The sequence below is a fragment of the Dinoponera quadriceps genome, unplaced genomic scaffold (assembly GCF_001313825.1).
Source record: "Dinoponera quadriceps isolate SergipeBrazil2010 unplaced genomic scaffold, ASM131382v1 scaffold367, whole genome shotgun sequence".
Classification (NCBI taxonomy): Eukaryota; Metazoa; Arthropoda; class Insecta; order Hymenoptera; family Formicidae; genus Dinoponera; species Dinoponera quadriceps.
In genome coordinates this window covers 2,309,426-2,320,504 of record NW_014554712.1, presented here as the reverse complement: position 1 = coordinate 2,320,504, position 11,079 = coordinate 2,309,426, and the positions used below count along the sequence as shown (strand labels likewise).

The window sequence follows — 11,079 nt, the reverse complement described above, 5'->3', positions numbered from 1 at the left end:
TATTGTATTACACACGTATTCGGATACAGTGAACCCCTAATCACCGGATCACGGATCGTTTGGATAGCGTTCGCGCTCGCGATAATTCGTGCGACGTCCGTCTCGCTTTTGAATTTCTGCGTGAATTTCACGAGAGAATCGGACATTGCGTTGCGGAACGCAGATATCAACGATGTTTCCAATTCAAAGACGCAGATTGCGGAGGAGGAGGAGGAGGCGCTATCTAGTGGATCAACGCTGAAGTAGAATACGCATGGCGGCGAGGCTATTTTTAGTACAATATTTCAGGATAACTGATCGTTGATGCGAGGAGCGAAACAAAATAGCGAAATGCGACTCGCGTTAAATCTCGGACTATAGTAAATATAATATAAATAGTAAACATAGTAATAAAAATTAAAAGAAACGGTGTTTCTAATTTTTCACTTATATTCATTACATTAATTGAAATTAATATGTAACAATATATAATTATTATATAGTTGTTCACAATGTGTACTCGTATTTATATATTATTACGTACATATTTGCAATGTATTGGTTGTAATTTTTTGAAGGTAATATGTTCCTTATAAGCGCGTAATATTATTTAATATTAAGTAATATTTCTAGAATATTAATAAATGATTATATGTCTTCTAATTTAAAAAATAGTATTATGTAATATCATTATAATATTATATATTTTTTTTAATATTCAACTCTACGTATATATATAATATATATAATTGTTTTTGATTTCAAACGTATTGCAATACCAATAGTTTTGTCATATAAATAAAGCCAATAGAATTTTGTATAAAAATATGTTTTCTACAAAAAAAATCATATATATATATGAAATACAAATGGGAATAACTTACTTGCATTTTAATATCATTAATCCTCGTGCAATATTTCCAATTTATTACGACATGAAATCTCTATCATACTGACGTGTCATCGGGCGCATTGATGCGCGTATTATCTAATTAACCCTCGATTGATTTGAAAACGTTCAACTTATTTATGCCGATTCATCATACAATTGCGTTACGCTCGTGCAATAGCGGTCGCTGGCTGCTTTACTGCAGTTTGTTAATCTTATCGATATTTCGTGACGACTATTCGTTAGGCGAGTGAATTTCAGAGCGCACAGAGGCGCGATTGTAAAACGAACGAAGTTCTACGCAAAACATCGCGCGTTTAATTTGCAATTACGCGAGACAGTAATTAAACATCGTGTTCCTTGGATGATCACCAAGTGGTGGTATTGACGAACAACGACAATCAAGCACACGGCGTGTAAGCCGCACATCCGGTGTCTCGAATCGCAGCCAATTGAAAAACAGTGGAATTTACATAACACCTTATTGTCTAAGAAGTACGCGTCACGAAAACTTCGGAGTAGATTTAGATTTGACCGCGGGGAGAGAACAACGCAACGAGCGTTCGATCGATAATTCGATACGTAATTTACACTACGGCTACGTTTTCAACGCCAGCATTGTTCTTGGAGTGTGACAGGCAACCGTTAATTATGGCAAATGTTTGTGTATCTATACGGTTGATGAATAAATGCAAAAATAAAGTGACAAGTGATTGAAATGCGCGTTAGACCGCGATGAATTGAATAAAATGCCAAATAGCTTGACTGAGAGAGCTTTTTCAAGTACAATCGTGTAAGCTTGCGTTTGATTACAACAATCTCAATAGATATTTTGGCTCGCACCTCAACCTCGAATATTGCGATGAACGGAACATGTTTACCGCGATATAGTCTGCGAGAATGAATTTGGATTGAAATCAAAATACTTGCGAGCGCGAAATCCGTCATATTCGCGAGAGAAAGAGAGGAGAGAGAGAGAGAGAGAGTCGCGTTCAAGAAAACTCTATTATTTTACAGAAAGAACGCTATTATTTGAAATAACATCTTTCAACCAAATAAAATATTATTTAGTTACAATAAATATGTAAAATATAACAAATAATTTCTTTGTAAGAAAATTATTTTTTGTTCCAACCAAATTTCTTATTTAAGATAAAAATACATATTCGTTGAGAAGTCTAACAATCGTATTTATTAATCGAAATATTAGTTCCTTTGGAGCAATGTTGAAATTTGTTTGGATGCAATGAAATTGATTAAATCTGAAGAAATCTTTGTCTCTCAGTGCCAATACTTTCGGCTAATAAATTTGTACTTCGCAGCGAATGCATTTTAGCTCTGACAGCCAACTTTTACCAAGGACGGCAAAGTTTGAAACTAGCTAATGAGGTTTAGCTGCTATCACTAAATCATTTCTCCGAGTGAATCCTCGGCGTATACTCATGTCACGGATCGAGGATCGAGCTATGTCAAATATATATTATATGTATCTCATTGTACTCGCATAATGCGCGACCTTAATTAATCAAACCGCATGCGGCAGATTGCCAAGGGCTTCCGCTTGGATCTTGGTCAACGGCGAATTCATTGACAATGCCGATTACTCTACATCCGGTTCTTCGTTCTGAAGGACACACGTCCGTCGAAGGGATCCGCCCGAAAAGTCGAACGGTCAGTTGCACAAACGTAGAAATCATTTTCAATCGGGACAGAAACGCAAGCAACGCTGCGAGCGTCGGGAGTTTGCGAGCGGCGGGAAATTTGCGCGAAAAAAACCAACCGAGAAGAAGAACGTTTCGAGAATCGCGAGAACGGAGGGAAATTCGTAGTCTCTCAACAGCCATCCGACTGTCTCGGTGTACGAGGAAAAATCGCGTCTCTCTTCTTTGTCTTACGAAATAACATTTTGTCGACTATGAGTCAGTTGGTCGAGCTGCCTCTTGGCAGCTCGGGTTGAATAACAGGAAATGAGCTACATTCTCCGAAATATTCAGAGGACGATAAAAAGTCGCTCTTTCAGATACTCGTCACTTTAGTTAATCGCGCATATTGCGTATCGATTTGACGAGGATCTCAACGGCGAGAGTCCGTTTAACAAGTAACATTTTTCAGCGAGAGAAATTCATCTTCTCCCTCTCTCTTTCTCTCTCTTTTCCCCTCTCTGATTGCTCAAACGGAAAAGAAAGATCAGCTACAGTCAGCTAAATTAGTTGTAACGCACGGCCACCTAAAACTTTAGCAGCAGCATAAACAACTTTGATCGCTGCAGTAGCAAACTCTTTCGCTAAGTGTCATAATACGTTTACTGCAGCAGCAAAAGAGTTTGCTGCCGCAGCTGTTAAAATTGCTTACACCGCTAAAGTTTCAGGTGCCCACATGTTATAACTAATTTAGCTGCTGTGCAGCGCTAATCTCTTTTTTCCGTGCACGCGTTTGCATGAGCGTCTCTAAAGATGCTCGGGAAACAGGCGCGAGAGTACGTATCACGAGGTATCACAATGTAAATTTCAGGGATGTGACCGAGTATACGCGGGTCCACACGTGTGGGAGAAAACTGAGCGGGCTCTTGGCAGAAGTTACGAGTGAAGTTTAGCGTGCTCGCGGATAAAGAGCGGAGAACGCGCGCTCGTGTATCTCCTCTTCCACGATGTGAATCCTCTTTCCTTCGACGCACATTTAAGAAAAAGAGAAAAAAAAGAAAGGGAAAGAAAAAACCGAAGAAAGAGAGAGAGAAAAAAATTTACTCAGGCTCCGCCAGCACGCTCGAATGATTCGCCTACTTCGAGGTGCTTGTGCTTCGCGGAGCACTCCAGCGGCGGGCGTCTATTTTGAGAAAGCGGCGAAACATCCGATTATTTTAGTTACAATTTTTCTCCTCCGAACGCAGAACGCAGGCGGACGTCTACGACGAACATCACGACGATGACCGAGTACGTTGCTTCTCGGCCCAGATAAGCTGAAATGCACGGGCGAGTGTGAATTCTCTAATCGAAGCTCATCGAGAATTTATCGAATCCACCGAAATATCCGCGTGGATCGGTGCGATCGGCCTCAGCTGCGGCTTCGCGAAACTTGTGAAAGTGTGGCGGATAAGTTTACCTGTTCTGTGCTTGGCGATAGTGAAAAGAAAGGAAAAGAAAAGAAAGAACGCGCGTCTTCTCTCCGAGATCATCGCAATGTGATTTCGCACTATCGTCTTCTAGAAAGAGTTGACTCGATCGACGCGTTTATGTTTCTATTGTGTTTTTTTTTCTTTAAGTGACGTGGCGTAAACGAGGGTCGAAAGCAACGAGTGCGGAAAGAGTGAGAGAGAGAAAGAGAGAGAGAGAGAGAGAGAGAGATTGCGATCTCGCGTTGTGTTCCCTTTGCTCTAAAGTGACATGTGCAATCCTTCCTTTGGTTGGCTGCATAATTAATTAACACGGCATCGGCAAATGTTTGTCGTGTTGTTGCATTGTTGCTGAGTTCGTCGTTGCTAAGTGGCTTACCGAAAGAGAAAAAAAAATAATAATAACAGCGTGAAAGCTGCTGCCCGCTTCGTGTTTCCATTTCTCGTTTCTTCGATTTCGCGCAACTCGGATCCCATTCTAATCGATTGTCTTCGTTCCTCATAATCTCGTCGTCATGGATATACGAAGAATGTCGAATTGGAATGTCCTGAGCGTGGAGGCCGCTCTGCAACAGCTCAACGCTTTCGAAGATGATCCGGAGAAGATAGTAAGGCGTCCTAATACGGTAAGCAAATTTTATTCACACGGTGATAGCGAGTAGTCGTCGTCACGAGGAGACAATGAAATTCTGCGAATATTTTGCAAATTTTCAAACAGCGATAAACTATTTGACGAATGTTAAGGTTGAACGAACTGAAAATTCGAGCTATTCGCTGCGGATCCTATCACGGTTTTAGACGCGATAATTGCGGGGATTTTATTTGCAGACAATACGACTACGCGCAAATTTCCACTTTACAATTGCGCAATCGGCACAATAATTTTTCCATATCTTTCTCGGCGAATTATCCACTGGAACGTACCGCTCGTTGCGAAAGCGCGAGCTGTCAGGCCGAACCGCTGGCGGATTTCGCGCGATTATGTCAACGTTCGGCCACTCGCTTTGTCGCTTCTTTTCCACATAGCGAGTGTCACATCAATGTGCCGAGGAATGTCAATAGGTCTTCCCATTTTGGCCTGATGCCTGCCTGCCTGCCTGTCTGTCTCTGCTTGCCTTTATTTATAACTAATTAAAGCAGACTCAGTCGCAAGCGCCGACTGTTCTAGAGCGGTCAAACGTCGACGATCCGCTCGCGAACAGCCGCGACAGGCCACTCTTCCCCTCTGGTTTTTCCAGCCGCGAATCGCGAGCAAGTTCCTTTCGAGCCCCGTGAAATGTGTGAAAGGCGTGAGTTCGCGAGCAAAATTTCGTGACTGCGAAAATCCCGCGTCCGGTTTTCCTCGTCTTCGTCTCTCGCCCATGACTAGTTACTCGAGCTCTGACGATGACCACTTGGACGCAATTAGCCGTGGAGCATGTCAGCGCAATTACCAAGGATGAATTTACCACGACTCATCGTGGGAAGTCAACGGTAACCCCCGATCTCATAAAGATATAAAGATATTATTTCGAATAATAGCGTGTTCTTTCTGTTAAATAATAGAGTTTTCTCAAATGAGACAATGAAATTTTTACTCAAACAAATAATATTTCGTACAAGTATATGTTGCTTCTATGAGACAAATATTAGTCAAATAAAGAGAAATATCAAATATAAAAAAACCCTTTACCTCTGTGTAGAATAATGAGTCCTTGACATAATTCGATCGATAGATGAGCCGTATTATAAAGCCGGTCCTCGGAAGTCTCGTAATGAAATGTAAAAAATTAAGATGCGTCTAATAACATGGACAGGGATTATATATAATTTTTCCGCTATGATTACATGATGGTTACAGTCGCAAGTACGATATATTTTTCTTTCGGTATACTATTAGGAGAAGAAAAAGACGTGTTATATTTAAGAAATATTTATCGACACCTCGCAAGAGCGACGAGATTTCTCGCATCCTGTTAATGGTGAGTCACGGTACATATCTTCTCACATCGCGAAAAATTTCTGGCGCTTCACTCGGCTGACAGACGATGGACGAGCGAATTCCATTCCCCTCCGTTTCCTCCTTCATTGGGACGTCGCCGACATTTTAAAACGAGACGAGACACTCGCGAAAAAATTCTCCGATTACACGGTAGAGCTCAGTTTTATAGGTAATTAATTCCGATGGGATAGTTTAGCTTCACGCGGGTTACTAACTCCCTCGATTAACGAGCGATTTTCATACTTTAATTGTGCGATACACAAGCATAACCTGTTGCTGGTGGCTCATTAGGTGTATCGCATTGAAGTTGTGCCAATTATTACGGGCAAAGCACGCGAAAGACGAAGTAGATGTAGTGCGAAGGTGTTGGATTCGTGCGATGTTAGCGTATATTTATTAAAACGGGCAAAAGCAAAAGACCGCCTACGATCTAAGCGAGGTTGTTTTTTCATTAATAACCGTATCTCTCGACGTCTCTCGAGCTTTTCACGCTCGATTAATGCTAATATCATGTCAATAAATTTCACGCATTGAAAGTAAAGCGTATACGCTCACACGAACGAGGCGTTCCGCTCGCTTGCTTATTGATAGCTCGCCGGATTTATCGACGAGATGCGCGAAATAGATTTTCTTCGTGTGAAAAAAAAAAAATTGGTGACACGAATCGATAAAGAACGCGTTGGTGGAATTGGGGAAACTTTCTTGCTGCTTTAACAACCAAAGTGTACGTCTGAGATACGGAAATCCGCGCGAGGCGAACAGACGGACGGGCGGACGCGTCGATTTTTAGACAGGACGGGAAGTAAATTTCATGAAAAATGTAAGAGTCGTCCGCGGTTCCCCGGCTGCTCGTGAAGACGCGAGACGGGGGTTTAAAATAAAGCGGCAGGCAAGCCTTCCAAGTCGTATATTTAGGGCGACGCGCAAGCGCGCGCGATCCGATTAAAAGCGCCGAAGAAGCCCGTAGTCCGAGGCTCCCCCGCCGAATTCCACCTCGCGACTCTAACAAACCGCGTGTATAACCGCAAATAGTAATTTCCTCTCGTTTTCGCCCACGCTGAATCAGCCCGTCGGAGCCGGTGGTGATGCGCGCGCGCGCGCGCTCGCGGATCGGCGAGGAAACCGGTGAAAAGAAGCGCGCATGGGATAGGAAAATTCGAGGATCGAGAGAGATTTAATTCGTGCCGATTTCGTGCGCCGCGACGTGCCGCCGCACACAGTGACGTTTGATCTCAAAGAGCGAAAACGAAGGTGACCTCGTCGCGTTGAAATAGCCAGCGGGGAGGAGCGGAAAAATTTAAACCGAGCCGAACCGAGCAGAAACGCGTGTGCGGGGAGGGTCGAATCGGTACGAATTCGTGCGAAGACGAGAGGAAGGAAGACGCGAGACGCTTCGGTCGATTCTCTTTTGATCCCGATCGACGCGTCGATAGAGGCAGCGAATCATGGATCTCGGCGGTGTCGACGTTTGGGGCCAGATCGCCCTGGAAACGTCGCAGATGTACGTTTCCGAGGGCGGCGTCATTAAGAGTCGTTTCGCGGGAACCGTAAGTTAACGTTTATTAATTCAACGACGCATCACTTGCGATGCGATCTGTCCGTCCATTTCTCGCGGTCTTCGCGATGTGAGGTTCGTTTACCGTCGTTTCTTTGTCAGAAATCCGACATGGCTTCTCCCTTCCGATATCTATAAACGGAATTACACTCCGGGATCGCGCGTGTAATTCGGAAATTCAATTTCTCGATATCCGTTTCGCCTGGAGAGAGTCGAGCGAAGTCGTCGGGATCGACGCGTGAAGAGCGACGAATATAGCACGATCTGACAGCCAAGAGAAAGAGAGAGAGAGAGAGAAAGAGAGAGAGAGAGACGGGTGTCGGTAATTACGTCACGGGTTTTAAAGCGCGCCCGCCGCGCGAGTGGGAGCAACAATGCGTTCGCCGTTTCGACTCGTCGAAAATGCCGTCGGAAACGCCGAAACGAATTAGTCCTAGTCTACTAATAGGTGCTTTAAGAATCCTTAAGAAATTGACCACAATCATAATCGAATTATAGAAGAATAATCAATTGTGATTGGTCAATTTCTTAAGGCTTGAAGCTTAAAGCATCTATTGTAGACCGGGACGGTGCTCCAGCGGAGGAGGAGAGCCTTCCCGACGACAGCACGACTGACAGCCCCGTGACCTTTTGCCCCGCAGACGATCGAGAAGCTGCCGGACAAGGTGTTGCTAAATATCTTCAGTTACCTGTCGCATCGCGAGATATGCCAAGTCGCTCGCATCTGCAAACGCTGGCGGCAAATCGCGTACGACACGCGTCTCTGGAAGCACGTGTCGCTGAGACCAGAAATAAGCGGGCTTCACGTGGGTTCGTTGGAGAGCTTGCTGCACTTAATCAGGTAACGCGCGCGAGGTCACGACGACACGACCCACGACGCTCTCTCCTCGAAGACGCCCGTCGCCTTTTCTCTAACGCTCTAATTTTATCCGCCGCATGATACACCGATAGGAGGAGAATGATTTCGACAGACGGACTGCCGTCTGTTGGATTTTTTCCTTGATGATCCTTGATACAAACGTTCGAGAAAATGGTTTCGCAGTAATAGCAAAAATTATCTAAATGCGAGAAATTAGCTAAGATGAATAAACGTCCAGCAGACACTTCAATATCATATGTGTGTTGTATCTAATCAATATAGGAGACAGAATTTTTCTCTGAACTATTTGTCTAACTTAGCAAGAAAATTTCAATGGAGAAATGTATATATATATATACATATATATAATATAATAATAAATGTATATATAAATATATATATATATTTCAACTTTGTATGTATTATGTGTAAGGCTGAAAATCGTGTAACTCACCGTCCAGGGAATGATATAGCACACGTGACATTATACCAGATTGTTCGATGTTAACTTCTATGAAGAAGATTTGTTGCTCGGTTTTCATTTTTATCAATTGCCAATTTACACGTCCGACGCGAAATCGCAACTGACGACTCGACGTTTACGCAGCGCACGCTTCGGGCCTTCGCTGAGATACATCGAGCTGCCGATCGAACTGATCACGCACACGGTCCTTCATGAATTAGCCAACAAGTGTCCGAATCTGACGCACATGCTGTTGGATTTCTCGACCGCCATGCAGCTGCACGATTTCTCGGAGATGCAAGCGTTCCCCACGAAGCTGAAGTACATGTGCATCTGTCTGTCCGAGGTGATCTTCATGGAGGGTTTTATGAGGAAGATTTACAATTTCATCAACGGCCTCGAGATTCTTCACCTGATAGGTTAGTGACGGGGATAATCTCATGGCACGGTACTCACTCTCTCGCAATTTGTTTTCAACGCGAAGCCTTATCATTTCCTCCAGGGACTTACGAGAAGGTCGAGGAAGAGGAGGAGGAGATTTACGAGGTGATAAACGTGCACAAGCTCAAGTCGGCGACGCCCAATTTGAGGGTGATCAATCTGTACGGGATCAATTTCGTCGACGATTCGCACATCGACGCGTTCTCGTCAAATTGCATCCAATTGGAGTGCCTGGCCGTGAATTTCTGCGCCAAGGTCACCGGCTCGACCATGAAGACGCTTTTCCAACGAAGCCGGAGACTCAGATGTCTGCTCATGCAGGGAACAAGTGAGACATTATCGATGCTGTTGTTCCCTCGAAATAACAATTTCTTCAACTTTGTTCTTAATATTTTCCCAATTAGCTTCTTCTTCTAAATCATTCATCGCGAAGCTCACAAAGTAGTTAGTCCATTCAAATAAATTTCCCGAAGAATCCTTTGTCGGTTTCTGTTCGCGGACGCTGACGATAACGCGTTTACCGCCTCAACCAGCTCTCTGTACGACGTTTTAGGTCTGCAGAGCGAGTATGTGATGCAGGTCGAATGGGAAAAGTCCAGCGTTCAGGAACTGGACGTTACCGCTACCGACTTGTCGACGGAGTGCCTGATCGATATGCTAACCAGGATCCCCGGGCTTCGTTTTCTCAGCGCCGGTCAGCTCAACGGTTTCAACGACAGCGTGCTGAAGGCCTGGACCGAGGTCGGCAATCCGCGTAACCTAATAGCGTTGGACCTGGACAGCTCGGATAACTTGAGCGACGACGCGTTGTACAAGTTTCTGTCGAGGCATGGTCATCAGCTGTACGGTCTCGCGTTGTCAGGCATGCCGCACATCACGGACCAACTTTGGCAAAGCGTACTGCCGATTCTCACCAACGCAAAGTGAGCTCGACTTTAATTTAGCGGGAGCACGCAAACGGAAACACTGAACGTCATTTAAATTAGTCATGGGAGATAATTACAGCAAAAACTAATTAAATGCTTTACTGGCTTTAAAAATAACGTCTTGAGAGAGAGAGAGAGAGAGAGAGAGAGAGATAATTTAAGATACTAATATTATTCAATATTCAAGATTTTGAATTAAGATTATACGTTCAGAATACTCATAATGGGCACTCAAGAAAGGCTGGGTGTCAACATTCACGTGGACCAGTTAATGGACGGCATCGCCAACAACTGTCCCGATCTGGAACGTTTGGAGCTGCGATGGGACCCGGAGAACTTGCGTTTCTCCGACAAGAGTCAGAAGGCCATAGATATCTTGCGCGTCAAGTGCATCAAGCTGCGATGCTTGGCTTTGAGGTGAGAGACGAACAAAACTCGTCGTACAAAAAGAGAACGGACGGTGTGAGCGTGCGAACGTGTCTCTTCGTTTCAGCGACGGCAGATACTACGAGATCGTGAAAGCGAACTTCGAGCGCGCCGATAGGCTGACGGTCGTCAGGACGATCACCTGCTGCAGAGCGTCGCACTACTACCTTCTGCAAAATTACAAGGATCTGATTTTCAATTGAGAGGCGTGCCGGCGCGCCTCTGACAGATGCCTGAGGAGAGACTACCACCTCACATGGTTTCCTCCACGACAGTATTAACGTAAAGGATCCCCGACGACGTGGCGAGAAAAAAGCAACGCAACACCGAGGTCTCGCATTGTACAATAATAATAATAATAATAATATCTCTAATTTAATGTCGCTATGAAGAGAATGTTATTTTCAACGCGAGCTTCCGAAACTCTCTCCGAAAAAAAAAAAAACGCTCC

General features: G+C 44.2%; 1 protein-coding gene across 4 annotated transcripts; it reads left to right on the top strand.

The window, feature by feature from the left end:
* The first annotated feature begins 3,457 nt into the window (after positions 1 to 3,457).
* LOC106741051 (uncharacterized F-box/LRR-repeat protein C02F5.7) lies at positions 3,458 to 11,015 on the top strand. 4 transcript variants are annotated; one of them, XM_014612625.1, is made up of 8 exons: positions 3,458 to 3,798; positions 4,507 to 4,603; positions 8,155 to 8,354; positions 8,980 to 9,254; positions 9,338 to 9,604; positions 9,830 to 10,199; positions 10,416 to 10,619; positions 10,696 to 11,015. In XM_014612625.1, the coding sequence occupies exons 1-8, from the start codon at positions 3,791 to 3,793 to the stop codon at positions 10,829 to 10,831; spliced, it is 1,557 nt and encodes a 518-aa protein (XP_014468111.1). In that variant the 5' UTR covers positions 3,458 to 3,790; the 3' UTR covers positions 10,832 to 11,015. The 4 variants fall into 4 exon arrangements, with proteins under 4 accessions (XP_014468111.1, XP_014468110.1, XP_014468113.1 ...); XM_014612624.1 differs by having other exon boundaries at positions 3,458 to 4,603; XM_014612627.1 differs by lacking the exons at positions 3,458 to 3,798; positions 4,507 to 4,603 and adding an exon at positions 5,116 to 5,450.
* The last annotated feature ends 64 nt before the right edge of the window (positions 11,016 to 11,079 follow it).